This window comes from Nelumbo lutea, chromosome 6 (assembly GCF_056320005.1).
Source record: "Nelumbo lutea isolate HS-2025 chromosome 6, American lotus-T2T, whole genome shotgun sequence".
Classification (NCBI taxonomy): Eukaryota; Viridiplantae; Streptophyta; class Magnoliopsida; order Proteales; family Nelumbonaceae; genus Nelumbo; species Nelumbo lutea.
The window spans coordinates 33,193,828-33,216,132 of record NC_142689.1 but is presented as its reverse complement, the minus strand read 5'-3'; the positions used below and the strand labels follow the sequence as shown (position 1 = coordinate 33,216,132).

The window sequence follows — 22,305 nt, the reverse complement described above, 5'->3', positions numbered from 1 at the left end:
ATTGAAAAAAAAATCGAAGTAAAAAATAACTATAACATAATATTGAAACTAATAATAATATAATATATTACAAAATTAATAATGAAATTATGTAATCATAGTAAAAATTATGATTTTATGGATAATTAAATTCAATAAATAATTAATATTTTAAAATTTAAATATATTACATATTAATTAAGTATTTAAATAAATAAATATTTTAAATAACAAAATATTTTACATTAATAGAATTTAAATAGTTAAAATAAAGAAAATATGTAATAGATTTAAAAAAATCTAAAAAGTAGAAATAGTTATAATACAATATTGAAATGATTAATAATTTAATATTTTTACATAATATTGTAAATAATTAATTTCACATATATCAAGTAATTATTTGGGAAAATAACTCTAAAATTTAATGTTTATGAATAATAATTTTAAATTCTTAATCAATATTTATTATATAATTATATATACTATAATTAATATTTATTGTATTTTAGTAATTATGTATTGTTTCTTGTGATAAATGTATTTCCAATGATTATGTATAAACTTATTTCATGTTGTTATTTAATTGAAACTTTCAATAATTATTGGAGATTAAATTACTATTATTGAAAATTTTAAATTTATTTTATTGTACTTAGTGTGTTTATTGTATTTATTGTATTTTTATTATAAGTTATTGATTAACATTTATTAGGGATTTGAGGTTATACTATTTATTGACTAAGTTAATATATTTAGTACTTATTGTATTTTTGTAGTTTTTGTAATTATTGTATTTTTCAATTGTTATATTTATTTCTATTATGTATTTACCATTGGATTACTCACATTTTGTCATTCCAATAAAAATTATGTCAATTATTAGAAAATAAGAAAATTCTTATCCAACCTCAATTTCTAAGATAAATTTTATTAAAAAGTAATGGGACTTCAAAGGTTGTCTTATTAGAAAATTATATACACTTTCCAAAAAGATGATAATCTTCAAAACATGTGCAAGTTAATATTTGTTGACTCTCAAGTATATTTTTATCCTCTTATGTTTATATAACTACAATTAATATTTATTCAATAAATTTATCATTTTTTTTTTTTGCAGGGGGATGATATAGAAGTCAAAATATATACCACAAAAATTGAATAATTTTGGAACGAGTTAGGTGAGGGTGTAGTCATTTCAGGGTTGATGATTGATTGTGTTGATTCTATTTATACATTGATACATATTAATATAAAATTGTAATTCTCTAAAAATACAAAAAATATATGTAGTATTGACAATTGCATAGAAATCCCCATATACAAGTACAATTTTGTTATGTTTGGTTTTTATAGATATGTTTCAGTTTATTCTTTTCTTAAATATATTAAGAAATATATCATTTTTCTAACATTTGTATCTAATATAGATGTCATTGGAGCAATCATTTATATGGGTGATACTTCCCTGTTGTATCCAAATTAAAAAACAAAATAGAAAATTCTTTTATTAAATCAAGAATATGTTTGTTTAATATGCATTCATATAGTGTTTAATATTTATTTATTCAAACACTTTTATTTAAATATTTTACATATTATTTAAGTATTTAAATAACTAAATATTTCAAATAACAATTATTTAACATAACTAGATTAGTTAAAATAAAGAAATTATGTAATACATTTAAAAAAAATCTAAAAAGTAGAAAATAATTATAACATAATATTCAAATTAATAATAATTTAATATTTTTATGTAATATTGTGAATAATTAATTTCACTTACATCAAGTAATAATTCAAGAAAATAACTTTCGAAAAATTTAATATTTATTAATAAATATTTTAAACTCTTATTCTGCATTTATTATATAATTATACACTAAAATTAATATTGATTGCATTTCAGTAATTATTTATTATTTTTTATGATAAATGTATTTGCAATAGTTATGTATAAATTTATTTTGTTTTGTTATTTAACAAAAATTTTCAATAATTATTGGAGATTAAGTTACTATTATTGAAATTTTAAAATTTAATTTATTGTACTTATTGTATTTTTGTTATAAGTTATTGATTAACATTTATTAGAGATTAAACTATTATTTGAGGTTATATTATTTATTGAATAAGTTAATATGTTTTTGGTACTTATTGCATTTTTGTAATTTTTATAATTATTATATTTTTTTATTATCAATATATTTTCAATAATTGTATATTTTTTCTATAAATTTTGAATAATTATTGGAGATTAAACTATTGTTATTTATCATGGATGAGACTATTAGTTTAGTTGAAATTATGAGTATTCACGAGTTGGTTTGGTTAGGTCCTAAGCTATTTGGCGAACCAATTTGACCTAGTCAGGTTAGGGAGTTGGTAAGTTGAAACTGACTAACCTTTTATGAAAAACTGAACCCACTTAAAAATTACAATGCAATTATTAAAAAATAAATTAAAAAACTAGATTTATGATATAAAACATTTTAGACTAATAAATGTGGCAAAATTTCCACTTTTCCATATTAAAAAATACATTTAAAATAATATATATATATATATATATCAATGGTTACTGATGTAGCGCGATCCGGTCACTCCTAGCTAGCACTCACGTGGCTCCTGAGAGGTACCTGAAATGGGAAGAAGAAGAATTCCCGGGGGGTTTGCCCGGCGGGAACACTCCGACGACTAAGTTAGTATTCTGTGTGAGAAGCAAAGGGAAGGCGAAGGTTAAGAGTGCAGATTGTGCAAGTGATTTAAAGATACCTTGTTCCTTGAGAATAAGTCCCTTATAACAGAATTTCGTCGCATCAGGCCCTCTAACTTCTGACAGGGCAGGTATAACCGCCACTGTCAGTCTGCCACAATCGTTACAGGCAAGGCTGAGGTGGCACACGTGGAACTGTCGTCGCAGGGTACGTGCCTGTCAGGTGTAAGACACCTCCTAAAGGTGGCAGCCGCGATGACGTCTGACGAGGGACATGGCTGTTGTCCCCAGATTTGTCGGGTACGGTGGTTGAGCATGAGATCTTTCGGCGGTACGCCAAACTACCCTTTCACGAGTTACCCTGTGTCGGGCTATCCCATAGGTGGCGAGCTGCCTGTGGCAAGCTATGTCGAGCTGTCTAGCTAGAAGTGTTTTCACCCCGAGGTGCCTAGAGGTGGGTCAGTGAGCTCCCGTCGAGGAGTGGCCCGAAGTCCATCAGGAGGAGCTCGGCTATCGAGAAAGGTCAGGGTACCCCGACCTCGGGGCACCCCAAAGTGCCTTGACCTCGGGGAGGAGATGCAGGCAAGATGACTTCTGGCGAGTAGTTTATCCGCCCAGTTACCGAGCTCAACTCGGTGAGACCCTCCCCCCGAGTTGTGGTTATGTCAGTTGCGCTGTCACGCTCACTGTTTGAGCAAGGTCATGCCCACGTGTACCCATGCTACGAGGTCGGGCCAAATCACCCTCCATTAGTTACGTTGTTCGATTTTGGTCAGTTTACAAATGGCCAAAGTGAAACTGATCCAACTTGGTTGAATTGGAAAATTTTTGAACCAAAGCTAACCTAAAATACTAGAAAACCGACCAACTCGAGTCGAGTTAATCGGGTCGAACGGTTTCATTAGTTTTATGAATAAAATTAACTGAAATTAATTATTATTATTTTTGTATTGTAAGTTTTTTAAAAGTAGTATGTAAAATATGAATAATTATTAATTATTTTAAAAGTTGAAAATATAAAAAAATTGTACTCTTATGTGTTTCTATTAGGGTCATTTACTAGAACACACCTTTAGGGATAACAATTTCCCCATCCCCGAAAGGGACCCAACTTCCTGGACTAGATGGGGTTGGGGATGGGGATTGTTTTGGCAAGGTGAGGGCAGGCACAGGGAATAATACGAATCCCAGATTGGGGTCGGGGTTGGAAATGGGGATGGGGATTGAGGTCCTCGCCCCGCCTTGACCCCAATTATATGTATATATATATATATATATATATATATATATACTATTATATTATTTATATTATATTATATATATATATATATATATATATATATATATATATCAAAACATAGTTAAAACATTATTTATAATTTAAAATTTTTATTTATTTTAAATAAATTTATTTAAAAAAAATACTATTATCTAAAAACATTTTGGGTATTCAGGTCCTCATGAGGAACCCATCCCCATCGGGGATCGGGGATGGAGGTTAATTTCAAAATTAGGGTCAGGGACGGGGAACATGATCTCCGCCCCGTTGCCTTTCCTACACACCTTTATATTTTACATATTTACTTAAACATACCTTATAGTTTTCATTTTACTAAAACATCCCATATATTTTACAACTTATTTACTTAATCAACAATTCATTAAGGAACTTTGTTTTGCCATTAGGCCCATGATTTTTATTCCAAAAAAAACCTTAACACTTTATTTTGTATAAAAAACAAAATTGATCATATATAGCCAATTGAGTGGTTACCCGTATCTTATTAAGGGCAAAATTGGTATTTTTTATTTTATTTTCTTTTGATTAAATTTATTTAAATCAACATTAGGGTCAACACTATCATTTTCCACTATCATCTAATGGAAGATTGATTAAATCCATTCCAAATTATGTGGTGTTTTAGTAAAATGGTAATTATAGGATAAATTTTAGTAATCCATGAAACTATAAGGGACATTCTAGTAAATGGTCCTCTTTATTATTTAGCATTCACTTAATAAATCCCGTGCATCGCACAAGTACCCACTAGTTTCTATTTAAAGAAAAGCTTGGATTACAAATTTAATAATTATTTAAATGTTCTAACAAAATTATACAATAACTTTAAAATATTTATTAAAAAACATAAAAAATATATATTTTTACAAAAAATATCATGAAATTATGTACTAACAATTTAAATTATGTTTTTCCAAATTATCAATTTAAATGTTTTACAAATATTTAATAATATGTAATAACTTTAAATAACAAAATTCAAATAAAAAATTAAATATTTTATAGATTATTTAAATATTTAAATAACTAAATATTTATCATAACTAGATTTAAAATAGTTAAAATAAAAAAATTATATAATAAATTTAAGAACTCTTCAAAGTAGAAAAACAATTATAACATAATATTGAAATTAATAATAAATTAATATATTACAGAATTAATAATGAAATTATGTATTAATAGCATAAATTGTGATTTTATGGATAATTAAATTCAATAAATAATTACTACTTTGAACTTTAAGTATTTTACATATTATTTAAGTATTTAAATAAATAAATATTTTAAATAACAAAATAGTTATAATATAATATTGAAAATAATAATAATTTAATATTTTTACTTAATATTGTAAATAACTAATTTCAATTATATCAAGTAATAATTCAAGACAATAAATTTCAAAAAATAATATTTATTTATAATAATTTTAAACTCTTAATTTGTATTTGTTTTATAATTATATATACTAAAATTAATATTTATTGTATTTCAGTAATTATTTATTGTTTTTGTAATAAATGTATTTTCAATTATTATGTATACTTTTATTTTGTTTTGCTATTTAACATAAAACTTTTAATAATTATTGGAGATTAAACTACTATTATGAAAATTTTTAAATTTAATTTATTATACTTATTGTATTTATTATATTTTTGTTTTAACCTATTGATAAATTTTTATTAGGGATTAAATTATTATTTGAGATTATACTATTTATTGACTAAGTTAATATATTTTTGGTACTTATTGTATTTTTGCAATTATTGTCTTTTTTTAATTATCAATATATTTTCAATAGTTGCGTATTTTCGTTATAAACTTTCAATAGTGTTCGTGAGTTGGTTCAGTTTGGTCGTAGGCTATTTGGCCAACCAAATTGACTTGGTTAGGTTAGGGTGTTGGTTAGTTAAAAGTGATTGACCTTTTCTAAAATCCAACCCACTCAAATTATATTTGTTTGGGTCAATTTTTCTGGTTTAGTTAGTCCGTTCAAAAGATTTAACCTTAAAATTTAAATTTAATTTAAAAAACTACAATGCAATTATTAAAAAATAAATTTAAAAATTAGATTTATGATATAGAACATTTCAGACTAAGAAATATGGGAAATTTCCCACTTTTACATATTAAAAATTATATTTAAAATATTAATATATATCCATGGTTGGGTCGTTCAATTTTAGTCGGTTTAGAAATGGCTTGATCCAATTTAGTTGAATTGGGTAATAAGCTGACCTAAAATACTAGAAAAACGAGCAACTCAAGTCAAGTTGATCGGGTTGGTCGATTTCATCAGTTTGAAGAATAAACCTAACTGAAAATAATTAGTTATTTTTGTATTATAAAAATTTATTAATAGTATATAAAAGTTGAAAATATAAAGCAATTGTATACTCTTATGTATTTCTATTAGGGTCATTTACTAGAACACACATTTAGGGATGACAATTTTCCCCATCCCCGACGGGGACCCGACTTCCCTGACTCGATGGGGTCGGGGATGGGGATTGAGGTCCCCTCCCCAACCTCGAATAAATATTAAATGTTATTTACATTAAATATACTATTATATTTTTATATTATATATATCAAAGTATATTTAAAACATTATATAGAATTTAAATTTTTTATTTATTTTAAAAAATACTCTTATCTAAAAATATTTTTGGGATTCGGGTCCCCATGGGGAACCCATCCCCATCGGGGATCAGGGATGGGGTTAATTTCAGAATCAGGGTCAGGGACGAGGAATATGATCCCCATCCCGTTGCCATTCCTACACACCTTATAATTTTACATATTTACTTAAACCTACCTTATAGTTTTCATTTTACTAAAACATCCCATATATTTTACAACTTATTTACTTGATCAACCTTTCATTAAGGAGTGTTTCTTTTGCCATTATACTCATGATTTTTTATTCCAAAAATACCCTTAACAATTTTTTTTTTCATTGAAAACAAAAATGGCCAAATATAGCCAATAGAGTGGTTGCCCATGTCTTATTAAGGGCAAAATTGGTATTTTTATTTTTTTATTTTCTTTTAATTAAATTTATTTAAATAAACATTAGGGTCAACACTATCATTTTCCACCTTCATCTAATGGAAGATTGATTAAGGGGGTGTTCTATAACGTAAATGAGAAATTGAGTGGTGTGTTTTAATCCATACCACAGGTGTGGTGTGGATGAAAACACACCACAGCCCAACAAGGTAGTTGTTCTACACTATGGACAAAAATGTGTGGACCAATCCACACCACACTTCTATGGGCGATCTACAAGGTGTGGTGCATTTAAGTGCACACCTTGTGTTTGATTCTATGCTTCTCAACTACAACACATAAGATAACCTATGCCATTAATTATTAAAAAATAATATTTTATTTTTTAGTAATATACATAATATAATAATAATAGTAAATTGGTAAGAATTTTAATAATTAATAAAATTAATATTAACAATAATTAATACTATTAAATAACGCATAATAACATTAATATTAATAATAAATGAGTAGTAAAATTAATGATATTTTATAATATTAACAACAATATTAATAACATTTAATAATAAGTAATAATATCAAAAACAATTAATATTAATTATTAATACTAACAAAAGTAATATTCAAAACTTAATAATTATATAATAATAATAAAATTAATTAATATTATTTAATAATAAATAATGTTTTTAATAATGATTAAAAATTATTAATATTAACAAAAATGATATTCAAAATTTAATAATTAATAAATTAATATTTGAAACTTAATATTTTATTAATAAAATAAAATAATATTTTTATTAATAAAATAATATATAAAACTACATTTATTTGACAAATTGTAATTAAAATTTTCATGCAAGATCATATAGCATGATATATGCAATTCAAAAAAAAATGTTGATTTCATCTAAGTCAATTGAAAGTTAAGCATCCAACTGAAGGTCAACCATGCCAACATCATGTAATGTAAAACAAAAAAACAAAGTCGAATGCATGAAAATGCAAGAAAATCAGAAAAAAAAATTGCATGAAAATTGCAGAAAATTTTTAGAAAAATGCGTGAAAATGCATGAAATTTGCAGAAAAATGCACTAAAATCAGAAAAATTTTGCAGAAATTTGGAAAAAAAAATCATGAAATTTGCAGAAAATTTGCTTCCAACTGTCCATTAAGTGGGCCCCTGTATCACCTTTATGAATTAGATTATCCAAATAGTGACGTCTCCTGAGAAAAGGTTTCCTAATAGCTTTCCCTGCACAACCAACTCTATTTCTGCAATGTGGGTGGATGTTGCAGTTGATCATCCAAACTCTCCACCCTCTAAAGGTGCCACATGTTTAATCCTCTAATCATATCACCCTTGCACTCCACTCTGTATTGATAGGCACTCAAAGTTCTTAATTTCTTTATCTCTCTCTTATTTTCCATCACCCTAGACATAGCCTAAACATCTTGACTAGAAAACGTATTTCCATATTTCATTGTCTCAGATCAAGTGTTTTTTGCAACATTCTTTATGAACTTTGACTGGAATAATAATGTTTACAAGCAGAAAAACAAACTTGAGTAATGTTTCTAATGTTGCATTTGACTCTCCCGAAAATAAGGCTTTTTCTCCTTGGTTGGGCAGAATACAAGGAGAAAAGGCTGGTTACTGGTTATTATCCGGATAGATGGGCAAAAGTTATAGATAAAAACTCCTTTTCTCTTTTCTCTTATCCCTGTATGTATGGGTCAATGGCTCAGATGTGTAATTGTTGTCGATAAAGAAAGAAGTCAGAGCTCTTATATCTTATTTTTTATTCTTTTGTCTATTTATTTGACAGGGAGATCAAAACTCTCCAGGTATTATACCATTGGCCATGAAGGATGTATTCAGCATAATCCAAGATGTAAGTGGATCTGTGAAGTTTGTAAAATTGATGTCCACCATGTGTTGAAGGTTGAAGTATGTGCATAAACTGCTTGTCTTCACCAAATTATCTTGTTGGTTTATGCCAAGAGACCCACATTTTTCTTTCCATTTCTTATCATTTTTCCATCTGTTTTCTCTCTCTCTTTCTCCCTCTCTCTCTCTCTAGGTGGCTTTCCAGCTTTCAGTACGAGACTTTTAAGCCTAGTGCTTTCTTTGTATATATGGCTAATTGTTTTTCTTTCTATGGGACGTATCTGGTTGCTAAAGTGATTTTTGTTTTGTTTGTTTATGTATGTTCTGTAATGTTTTTTCCCCTCCAGCTACTGGCCAATTATATAAACCCACTCTCAGAGTTTTTGTTTCTGTTTTTTCTATTGATATTCTATAGAAAATAATTCCAACAAACCCAACTTTCCACAAAACTGAACAGTAGGGAAAGGCATGGAGTATAATTAGGATGACAGTACAGTCATATCTTATCCTATAATATTATATATCCCCAAACTAATAATTCCCTATTATTGACCCCTGACTCCTAGAGTTACTATTTCTGCTTAATGCTTCTATGAAGATTAAAAACTATTTGTTTGAAGAAAAACAACAGCATAGAACTTGGGATCCTGGTGAATCATAAAACATGTTTTAATTATATATCCGAACAACAGATTCATTACTCCATTATCGAGATCATGCTGATTTTTTCATCCCCAAATTTTTTTACCAAGTCAGCAACCCAAATTTCTTTTATAATAAATATTAGAAAATAGATATTCATTCAAGATCAAGTCAGGCCATTGTAATAACTATTCCATGAGGCTCAATCTTTGGTCCAGAGGGCGGGAAAAGTTAAGAAAAACAAAAAAGCACAGCACCAACAAACACAAATCTAAAGTTCTGAAAAAGAACACTGATGGTCGATGCAGCAAGGTTGAATACGAACACCAACGTATGTTTGCAGAAAAGAATACAAAAGAAAGAAAAAGGAAAAAAAAAAAAACGAAGCCAAGGGTAGCCGAGAAGGAGCACTTACTGCTGGAAATTCGATGCAGAAAGGTTGAAGTTGCAGAAGCAAGTGAGCACTGATGGTCGGAGTTGCAGCGGCAAGCACCAGAAGCAAGCAGCGGCGAGCGTATACTGCAACAGTAAAAAAAATGGTTACATAACATAAAATGTGAAACACAGGATTGATAAATGAGAGTTGCATGGTTTGATCCACGAGAAAAATCAGTTGAGGAGATTTTGGCCCGTGGTGTGGACGAATCCACGGGATAGCGTGGGTCGATCCACACCACAGGCATACCGAACAGCTATTTGAGTGTTGCCTGTTCTGAAACCCAATAGATCGCGATGCCGAACACCTCCAAAGAAAATAAAGATTCTTACTAAGGTGATGTTTGACATTGATGATGATTTCTCTTGCCAATTATACAGAAATACAGAATCATGGAATAAGTGATTTTTGAAAAATCATCGATCAAAAATTGTTGTTTGGTATCATTTATGCCATGCAAACTAATTTTTGAGAAATTAACTTTGATTTTGTTTGGTACTGATTTTCAAGGACCGATTATTTTTTGTATTAAAGCTATTAATTTTTATTCAATGCCATATTGGATCATGCCATCTTCAAAAAATTGGAATCGATCACTTAAATTTCAATAATCGACTTTTAGCTGATTTCCTAGAAATTGGCAATATCGGCCAACCAAACAAGAAGGAAAACACAGATCATTGAAGTTCTGATATAGATCCTACGTGGTGCCAAATTTGTAGTAAATCATCATTGATTTCAAACATCACCTAAAAAATATAGATTAATTTTCAAAAAGGAAAAATATAGACATAGTACCAAAAGAGATTTTGGAGTAGGGACAGGCGTTATTTGTCTCATTAAGTTAGTAGGGATGAAGGCAGATTTAATTAGGTTGTAGGAAATCCGGAGTGCTTTGCAGTTTTATTGAAACGCATGCAATTGGACACAATATTGGGGTGATACTCTTGAATGTTAGGTCCCAATCAACCTACTCTCAAACATATATGGCGTTACTTCCCCTGGATGGGTTATGGCCTAATGGGATGCAATTTCTCTCATTGTTTTTGGTTGCAAGAAATCAAGGTTGTAAGTTAGTATCCAATTTAAGGATTTTACACAATTACACTGCTTTGGGCCTGGATTTTAGGTCAGACCACTACCCAAATTGCTATTCTACAAGAAATTTCTACTTTTCATTAGGGCGACCAAAAAAAAAATTGTTAAAAACCTCAGTGCATTATGAGTATTAATCCATATTCCTGAATGATAATGATTGGCCACTTGAAACTCCCAAGAATTTCTTTCATAAAGGCCGACTGAATTGCAACTGCCATTGCTCGCTCTGGGGTTTCAAAGGTATTAGAAATGATGGGGTGAAGATGGTTGAAACTTGAAAGAACAATGTAATATGTAGGGAGGATGGGGCTCCACAGTCCACACGGTACTGATTTCATCCTTATCATTCCTCAGATAGAACTCAATTCTTTGTAATGAATTTTGTTCCATTTCTCCTAATTACTTGGAAAGCATGAGATCCATCCTCTTTGATTCTGGTGTTTCTGGGTTCCACATGGTCTTGACTTAGTAGTCGTAGAGTCTCGAGCAGATATATGATCCACCCAAGTCCTCATGAATTAAGACAAAACTTAATATATGACCCAAGTCAAGTCTTGACTTAAAAGTGGAAAGCATGAGCACGAGGTCCAACGAAATCCTCATGAATTAAGACAAAACTTAAAACTTAATATATGACCCAGGTCTTGACTTAAAAGTGAAAAGCATGAGCACGAGGTTTCTAGATCCTTTGTTTCTAGACTGAAAGGCAGATTCAACCGAATTTTCATTCTGCCTGTCACGCCTATTTTCATATGTCTCGAGAGAACCCATCAATTCTATTGGTGATAATGTTTCTAGATCCTTTATTTTTTCTATCACCGAAATTATTGGATCATATCTCTCTGTGCAAGAGATTAGAATTTTTTCGACTATTTTCTTGTCAGAAATAGTCTCCCCATAGGCTCTCATTTGATTTACTATTTCTTTTATTCTAGAATAGTAATCTTTTGCAGTCTCATTATCTTTCATCTTAAGATTTTCAAAATCCCTTCTAAACTTCTACAATTTAACAGTACGTACCTTGACAGATCCTTGAAACTCCTCCTATAGTGTATCCCATGCTTCTTTTGCAGTTGATGCGCCCATGATTCGAGGAAATATCTCCTCAGCCATTACTTGTTGTAAGTAGAACAGTGCTTGACAATCCTTTTGTTGATTTTGTTTATTGATCTTCTTTTGATTTGCTGAAAGAGTAGATGTGTCTTCAGCAATGCAGAATCCTTCCTCAACGATTCTCCATAAACTTTGTGATCGAAAATAGATCTTCATTTTGATAGACCAGAAGTCATAGTTTTCTCCATTGAAGATTGGAAGAGAAAGGGTGGAACGATTGGCTTCTGCACACATATTGTTTAGAAGAACTCACACCCAAAAGATTTGATCGAACGGGCTCTGATACCACTGATGGTTGCTAATGATAGTAACAACAAATACTGTAAAAAAAAAAAAGATAGAAAAATAGAATAGAACTTGGTTGAACAAGTGAAAGGTTTTGTAGTATTCTGGTATTTCTCTCTGATACCTCAAATCAGTACAGAAGAGGGGATTTTATAGTAGATGGAGTCGGTTGAAACTGAACCGACGTACATGAACGAAGACTCATTAACTCACCTAGGGAGAGGTATCGGCAGACTTTGGAACTGAATTACTTTGGAAGATACAACGACTTGTATCGAAATGGAACAAACATTGAAAAGAGACTTTAACTTTACTGTTATTCGAGGTGACTGAATTACCGACTTTTGGAAATGTGAAACAACATTTAATATTCCTCCTTGGTGCACATTTCAGCAACTCCAATCATGTCTCGTAACAATTCGAACTTGCCTTTTGGTAGAGCCTTTGTGAATATGTCAGCTAACTGTTCTTCAGTTTTGCAATGTTTGAGCTCTATTTCTTTGTTTCCTTTTGCTTCTCTGATAAAGTGATACTTGATGCCAATATGTTTGGTTCTACTGTGAAATATGGGATTCTTTGCCATTGCAATAGCAGATTTGCTATCACAGTAGATTTCAGTAGCACCAACTTGTGATTCTCCCATACCGTCAAATATCCTTTTGAGCCATATAGCTTGGCTCGTTGTTATTGCTGCTGCAATATATTCTGCTTCAGCTGATGATTGGGCAACAGTTGTTTGCTTCTTTGAAGCCCAAGAAAATATCCCTAATCCAAGTGTGAAAGCATAACCAGATGTGCTTTTCATGTCATCTACCGAACATGCCCAGTCACTGTCAGTGTAGCCAATGAGCTTAGAGTCATGTGTGACTTTGTACCAAATTCTATAGCTCTTTGTTCCTTGCAAATACCTTAGTATTCTTTTAGCTGCTCCATGATGAACTTGACTTGGATTCTGCATGAATCTTGATAGTAGACTAACTGCATACATGATGTCTGGTCTTGTAGCAGTTAAATAGAGAAGACTTCCAATCATACTTCGAAATTGTGATTCATTTGCCTTTGGTGAGCCATCTTCCTTTTTGTATGCTTTAGAGTTGTCTAATGGAGTGGATACTGTTTTGCACCCCTCCATTTTGAATTTCTTCAAAAGAGTTTCTGTATACTTCTTTTGTGAGATGAATGTCCCTTCTTCTTCTTGAATTATTTCAATTCCAAGAAAATAGTGCATTAGGCCTAAATCAGTCATCTAAAAAGTCTTCATCATGTCTTCCTTGAACTTCTTGACCATCTTCTCATTATTTTCAGTATAAATAAGATCATCAACATATAGAGAAACAATGAGAGTGTCATTTGTACCTTGAGTTTTGATGTAGAATGTTGACTCACTATAGCTCCTCCTGAATCCTTGCTCCAAGAAATAATTGTCGATTATGTTGTACTAAGCTCTTGGAGCTTGTTTTAAGCCATATAGTGTCTTCTTTAATCTGAGAACATTGTCTTCTTGTCCTTGCACCACGAACCCTTGAAGTTGCTCCACATATATTTCCTCATTAAGATAGCCATTGAAGAATGCAGATTTCACATCAAGTTGAAAAGTTTTCAATTTCTTCTGTGCAGCAAGTGCTATCAATGCTCTATTGTGTCAAGGCGAGCAACTGGAGCAAATGTCTCATTGTAGCCGATACGTATTGTTGTAAGTATTCTTTGGATAGTTATTGTAGTATCTATTTATATGAAAAATGTTAGGCAGTGCATGCCCTTAGCTCCAATCAGATTGATGTACTTGATAACATTTATTGTAAATAAATAAAAGTGCATAATTGATTCATGTGATTTGGTGTGTTTCTGTGTAATATCCTTAAACTAGACACTTATGAGACATGTATTAGTTTAAAATCTTCACAGCTATTGGATAGATTTGTGGAGATTTATCTTGCCAAGGCTGACATTGATGCGCCGCCAAGTTGGTTGGGGTGGCTTGTCTCAGCTGCCAGGGTGAGACTTGAGGTACATGCAGTGTGAGTTTTCTTGAAACCTTGAACCGGACCAAATTTAAGTATTTCCCTGAACCTTAGAAATAGATGAGCAAAACTGTAATGTTACACTTGTCTCATAGACTCGATTATAATACTGTACTAGGTGTCAGGTTAGACTATCTTTCATATGCCAATCAATGAGATTTTTAAAGGAGGTTAAAACCTGGATATATTCACTACAAGAGAATGAGGATTTAATGGCGTTTTTCTTACTAGCATTTATATAACCGCCACTACATATTATATTTAATGGCGTTTATTAAAAATGTCACTATATTCATATCTAAAACGCCATTATATACAATTTTAAGTGTCAATTATTAAAAAGCCATTAAACGTATATTTAAATTGTTGTTAAATATATGGTTATTTAAGTGGCATTTATTAAATCGCCATTTAAATCACATTTAAAAGCCATTAAATATCAGCATTTTTAACCATTGGTTTCACTTCTACTTCAATGGTGTAGATTTAACTTCATTGGGGAAAATATATGCAACAAAAATTAGTGCGTGGATACCAATTTCTTCCCGTGCATGAGCCCATTTTTCTTCTCTCTGGCAGCATGTCTCCCGCTATACTACCAAAGCCGCATTCATCAGTTAAAAGCGGACGTAAACATAAAAGGGGTAAGAAGGTTGTGAAGGGAAGAGGTAAGCTGAAGAAGTTTGTGTTTTGTTGTGCATTTTTGTGGTATTTTCTACGTGTTTTTGGATCAATGTTCAACTGAGGGATTTAATTTTTGCGTGTTTTTGGTCTTTTGTGGTGTTTTCTGCTAGTTTTTCACTCAAAACTAGCGTGTTCTTCTCTCCTGTAATGCAAATCTCTGCAAGATACATTAAGTTCGGCTGTGCATGCCGTCATATCTTTGGCCATTGGTCTTCTGATGCTTGAAACTGGTTAGTTCAATTTTGAACCTATGCTTGTTTCATTTTAGGTTCTATTGGCTTATTTTGATTTTTGTGTGTTTTTTTTTTGGTAAAACATTTGGGGAGCGTGTTGGAAACATGAATTTTAATAGATAGATGGAAACCCCTATCTGAAGATGCTGATCTCTCTATCTTTCAATTCTATAATCTTGAGGGAACAATGCACAATATGCAAAACATTGCTTCAGATGTGGTGCAAGATGATTATAGCTCAATTTTAAGGCTGTCAAAAAAATTCCACTTCCATCTTCAAGTAAATTCCCATGGTCTCGTATGGACAACCAATCCTTCTCTTCTCTCTTAAAGCTGAATAGTCCTCCTAAAACTTTTGCTGGTAAAGGTAATTCACCACACTTCTTCACAATCTCCTTTCCAATGCCCATTAAGTTTGGAGCCTCTTCTTCTGTTCTGAATGCTCTTGTGCTAAACAGTTCCCAACAATCATCCTCTGATAGAACCCCCCCCCCAAATTTGTACGAGTCCACTGTTCCCATAATATTTGCCACTTTGGTACTACGAGTGGTCATGATGAGGGCGGATTTGGCCCTCCAATGATCTTGTGACACCTGGTACCTCAGAACAAGTAGGTGACACCCGGTACCACTTTGGCAACAACTTGCCTTTGCTAAGTTGATGGTGTCCCACCAAGCATAGCCTAGCACAGGCACAGCCCGGCATAGGCGCAACCTTGTCATGGGGGTAGTTCTATAGCGGAAGAAACCCGTGCGGTGTCCAGGCCAAGGTAGGCCAGGACAAGCCTTTGTGTGCTTAGAGGCTAGGAGTTGCCCGATGAGATGGCTCCACCAAGGTCAGTAGCACTGGATCATGACCTCAAGTCGCATGGCCAGGGCACTCTACTGGCTCTGGCCGATCCATAGGAGGCACCGCTTACGTGCTAAAGGGGGAAGGCCATGATGTGAGGCGACTAGGCGCCAATGAGGTGACTTGGCACCGATGTGAAGGGTCTCCTATATGCCGATGATGATGGGCACCTGTGTGCCATGTTGAGAGGCAACTGCTTGGGTCAGAACACACCCGTGCGCTAGGGGCAATGGGATAGCTCAATCAGCTTGGGCATGGGGCTAGCGTGGTGAAGGGTCATGTTTGAGCCAGACCCGCATGCCAAGCCTCCCTTGAGTATCGGTAGCATAGTGTCGGTCCATGCACTGTCCCCATGAGCATGTGTGCGCTCATGAGGAACCCTAGTAGCCATGCTATCCATTAACCAGGGCCGCCTTGCAAGGGGAGTTGGTCTAGGAGTGCCAAGGTTAGGCACCCAAGGAGGTCAACCACCCCTCCTCAAAGAGTATGCTAAGCTTTCAGAGGTCTGCCTGAAGATGACATCAGTTCTCCCAAAAATCATACAGGTGAAAATGATGGCGATGTCCCTTAACGTAAGCCTGCCAAGCGTAGGCAAGGCTAAGCATGTGTCAGACCGTAATAGGCTCCCCCACTCAACCCATTGTCGACCTCGACAATGGTCCTTCTCGTGAATGGGCGTTTGTGTCCCATTCCATCCACTTCTCCGCTAGTTCCAGGGCTCGCCTGGCCAACCCGGGTCTTGCCTATATTGGTGCCCATTTATGGGGACGAAACCATTTCACCATGCCGGCCTGCCTGGACTTCACCCCCTGTGTTGAGGTTACTCAAACCGCGCAATGGCTATGCCATTGAACTATGAAAGAAGGGCCCTCGAAGAAATTGTGTGGTGCTTCGCGGAGGTCTGCCCCATGTATCATCTTACCTCAAGGCTCGACCGTCTTCTTGGTAGCTTTTCGGTGGTGCTACCGAACATGCTGATAGGTCTACTCCTCATATTGGCGATGTATCCTGGGTACCCTTTCACCATGCTGGCCTGCAGACTTCACCTCGCCGTGTGTAGGTTACTCAAACCTAGTCCATGGCTTATGCTCTCTTGGCCCTCGAAACTACACTTCACCATGCTAGTTCGGGCTACCTCTTCACTCCTAGGGGGCCCCAATGTCCTGTTGCCTCAAGGAGACCTAACCGCTTTGAGTGCGAGTGTGGCAACTTTTACCCATGATGTTGCCAAACATGCACTCGCCTTGTGTTGAGAGTTGTTACTACGAATGTTCCGCCTTTTGAACTGAGCATGTCCACCTGATGCATTGCCGGTGTAGGGTCACCATGCTCTAACAGCAAGTGTACCCACATTCCTATCAAGGCTCACACGTATGCCCCCGCATGAGTACAACTACCAATGTGTCTATCCCCGCAAGGGAAGCTATTTTTAGGGTCATTGGAATGGGGACACGAACAATGAATGGCCTCTTGCCAGGCCTGATCTGAATTTTGCTCGATCCTGTGTAGAAGTGCCTAGGGACCGCACCCCACAATGTGCTGCTTGTCGAGATGACCGCTTCAACTAGCTCTGGGCTAATCTGCTTGACACCAACTGGGACAGCAATTGGCTAGCTCACTCTGATACCAACTGTCATGGGGGTAGTTCTATAGCAGAAGAAACCCGTGCGGCGTCCATGCCAAGGTAGGCTAGAACAAGCCTTTGTGTGCTTAGAGGCTAGGAGTTGCCCGATGAGATGGCTCCACCAAGGTCAGTAGCACTGGATCATGACCTCAAGTCGCATGGCCGGGGCACTCTATTGGCTCTGGCCGGTCCATGGGAGGCACTGCTTACATGCTAAAAGGGAAAGGCCATGATGTGAGGCGACTAGGCACCGATGTGAAGGGTCACCCGTATGCCGATGATGATGGGCACCTGTGTGCCATGTTGAGAGGCAACCGCTTGGGCCGGAACACACCCATGCGCTAGGGGCAACGGGATAGCTCAATCAGCTTAGGCATGGGGCTGGCGTGGTGAAGGGTCATGTTTGAGCCAGGCCCGCATGCCAAGCCTCCCTTGAGTGTCGGTAGCATAGTGTCGGTCCATGCACTGTCCCCATGAGCATGTATGCGCCTATGAGGAACCCTGGTAGCCATGCTAGCCATTAACCAAGGCCGCCCCGCAAGGGAAGTTGGTCTAAGAGTGCCAAGGTTAGGCACCCAAGGAGGTCGACCACCCCTCCTCAAAGAGTACGTTGAGCTTTTAGAGGTCTGCTTGAAGATGACATCAATTCTCCCAAAAATCTTATAGGCAAAAATGACGGTGATGTCCCTTAACGTAAGCTTGCCAAGCGTAGACAAGACTAAGCCTGTGTTAGATTGTTACAACTTGGCACAAGCGCAACCTGGTGGCCTAGCCCTAGCGCGACCTAGCCTTGCCACGTGCTAGCAGCCTGGCCCTGGTGCGAGATGGCATCCTGGCACAGGCGCGACCTGGTGGCCTGGCCCAGACGTGACCTGGTGGCCTGGCACAGGCGCGACCTGGCAGCCTAGCCCAGGCATGACCTAGCAGCCTGGCCCAGGCATGACCTGGTGGCCTGGCCCAGGTGCGAGCTGGCGGCCTAGCATAGGCGCGACCTGACAACCTGGCACAGGCCTGACCTGGCGGCTTGGCACAGGCACCAACCTGACAACCCCGAGGAGCTCACCACCGTACCCCACATTTTACGGGATTATGACTTGTAACGGCTATATTAGCTCACCCACTCCCCGAGCTAGGCGGAAATGGGCAACCTTACTGGTTGGTGGCTTTATCCCCACCTAACACGAAAACAGGTCCCATCACAACGGGAATCCAAGAACTGCTCCACCTAACCCACAAGGACTCTAGTATATAAAGGCCTCCCCCCCCCCCCCAGGGGGGAAGAGAGAGGAGATGAGAGGATAATCTATGCTCTCTAGCTCTCTTGCAATCTAAGGTTATTTTCAGCTCGCAACCAAGTGCTAACTTAGTATCGAAGCGACATCGCCGGGTTAGCCACCTCGGGTCCTCTGACATTTGGTTTTTTGCAAGCCTCTAAAAGAGCAACAAAGCTCATCAAAGTAGCTCACCACCAGGGAGATCGACATCAAAGTAGCTCACCACTAGGCAGCTCGGCACTAGGTAGCTCACCACTAGGCAGCTTGGCACTAGGCAGTTCGTCACCAGGCAGCTCGCCACCAAGGAGCTCCACTTCAGCCCCTGAGTCACAGGCCACTTGGGAGCAGACCAAATAACGAGATACTTAGCCAAAAAAATTGATACGTGACCAGAAACCATTACATCAGATCTGTTGTCCCTTGCCCCACTCATTAACACCTTATTCAGGTCCTCCCACTTATCAGGATCCTCGTTCCAGACATCATCTACAATGAGCAAAACTCTCATCCCATTTAATACTTCTTGCAGACGACGCTGCAGAATGCCCTTATCTGATACATCAGGTTGCTCCCAGTGGCACATTCAATAATTTGTTGAGTAAGCTTTATGACGTTGAAATCATCAGAGACGCAAATCCAAATTCTGAGATCAAAGAGACTCTTCACCCTTTCATCATTGTAATTTGTAAGCCAACTGAGCAAGCGTTGTCTTGCCGAGGCCCCCCATGCCAAGTGCCAACGATGGGAATGACTGAAATTTCATCTTGATTATCAATGTTGTCCACCAACAACTTTACCATCTCTTCATTATCATCATCTCTTCCATATACTTGTGATCAAGTACAATAGAAGAAGTTTGTCTATCTTGATCGTTCTCATAATTGTTACTAGTTCCACCCTCGTTCAGATGAAATTTGGACCCCTCGGCGGCAAGTTCATCTAATCTCTTCATAACATCTTTAATCTTGTGGCCCATATACGAGAGTTGAAAAAAATTGGATTCGAAAAAGAGAAGAATTTGCGTACCTTAATGGTGGGAAGTGTGTGTTTTTTTCCTTTCCCTTTCTCTTTTTCTTTCCAAAGTAGAGCTTCAGTTGCAAATTCATCTAATTCATCATCAGCATCATAGGCTGCGCCTTTGAGCTTCCAAAACCAATCTGTAATTGCTTTATTCTTCGACTGCTGCTCCTCCGCATCTTCAAGCACAGCTTCAATCGTCCAAAAGATGCTTTCCAGATTTTTCAGTTCCTTCTTGACACCCGTTATTAATCCATATTCCTGAATGATTGGATTCTTGAAACTCCCAAGAATTTCTTTCATAAAGGCTGACAGAATTACTACTTCCATTGCTCTGGGATTTCAAAGGTATTAGAAATGATTGAGGTGCAGATGATTGAAACAACAAGAACAGAGTGTAATGCGCAGGGGGGAACAAAGATAATGAATGTAGAGAATAAAAAAATGAGGTAGGGAGTGATTCTTTGTAATTAACGCTGTTCCGTTTCTCGTAATTACTTGGAAAGCATGAGATCGATCCATTCTGGTGTTTCTTCCGGGAATGATCCAAGTAATTAACCTTGTTTCAGATATTATGAAGTCTTGTGTGCGTGGGCTCCACACGGTCTTGAGTCTTGACTTCGAAATTGACTCTCGACAAGCAAATCCAAGACCAGCCGACAAAGCCAAAACGTTGGCTGTCCACTTTCGATAGCCTGGGCTATCCACAGTCTCGCTCCACATGACACATTAGTCCGAGTTAACTTGGAGTAGGAACTGCAAACGGTACCCGATAATTCGATTTCAATCCTATTAAGTCTTATTCGAATTTGAACCGTTTATAATTGCATCAAATATGCATTTATCCTTATCCGATTTGATATAATCTGATTCGATTATATATATAAAAGGTATATTTATTGGGTGTGGGTCCAGCCCATATGAGGGGCTCACCCCACTTTTATTTGCTCCCAAAAGGAGCCACATAGTGGTTCCACCTTTTCTGATTTGGGGATCATCTATTTGTAACCACCGTTGCAAGATGCTAAGGAGAAGAAAACAGAGGATATTCGAGGGTTTTTTGGGTTTTGAGTCTTGTGAAGAAGAAAAAATTGGTTCCAATTCCATTCAAGACCAAGTTCGGAGGTGTCTTCTAAATCCATTTTTGATGAGGTTAAGTGTTAGAGTTAAGAATCTTTCTCCAATTCAAATTTCTTGATTCTTCTTCTTCTCAGTTTAGATTTACATTAATTTGGTGAGATCTAAACATCTGTTTTTGTTGTATCCACTTTGCATTTGTAGATATTAATGCTGTATTTGTGAGCCAATGATTATTTACTTGATGTTTGTAAGTTTCCAGTTGCAAATAGAGTAGACTATTGTATCTATTAATTTCTGAATTAGTGAAAGACTTTTACGGATTATAGGTCCTGTGGTTTTTTCCCGATTTTGGGATTTTTCACGTAAAATTCTAGTGTGCTACTGTATAGTGATTGTTGTCTATTTTTGTTACTTGGATGAATTGTTTATTTATTATCATTATTATTGGCAATACCCATTTCACACACACAAACTTATGGGAAAGGTTCTTGTTTTCCTGGGATTGGTTTTACACTCACCTCTGCTACTATAGTGTATCTTCCCCAACAATATTATATCTATCATTAAAGTTGGTTTAAATGTTCTATTTCCACTAAATTTTCACATGTTTAAGTTTTATACAAATTATTTTCAATTCATTTTGTTCATAAAATACATTATTAATTAAATTTATTTTTAGCTCATTAATAATATATAATATTTTGGTTATTTTAGTCTAATTTATTTATATTATTTAATATCCGATTACAATCCAAATTTGATTCGAATCCGTTAGATATTCGATAGATATGATCCAATTTGGATTCGAATATTGACAAATCAAATTCGGATATGCCTATATCCAATTCAATCTGATCCACTTGCAGCCCTACTTTAGAGGTTCATTTTGTTGTTTTTGTTAAAACATAAAAGGAAATAAGGTCAATTACTATTTTACCCAATCTTATGCTAACGTTCCAAGAATATTTTCAACACCATAGGATGTTATCCCCAACCATGGTTTTTAAAACCGGCTAGGACACCAAATTGGTCAGGG

The 22,305-nt window shown here is 35.2% G+C and overlaps 1 protein-coding gene across 1 annotated transcript; it reads right to left on the bottom strand.

Annotated features, from left to right (window-relative positions):
* Positions 1-2,473: 2,473 nt before the first annotated feature.
* LOC148848431 (putative disease resistance protein RGA3) lies at positions 2,474-20,710 on the bottom strand. Its single transcript, XM_088948602.1, has 3 exons — positions 20,199-20,710; positions 9,971-10,074; positions 2,474-2,621 (listed from the first exon to the last, which is right to left on the bottom strand). The coding sequence occupies exons 1-3, from the start codon at positions 20,517-20,519 to the stop codon at positions 2,600-2,602; spliced, it is 447 nt and encodes a 148-aa protein (XP_088804728.1). The 5' UTR covers positions 20,520-20,710; the 3' UTR covers positions 2,474-2,599.
* Between the last annotated feature and the right edge of the window lie 1,595 nt (positions 20,711-22,305).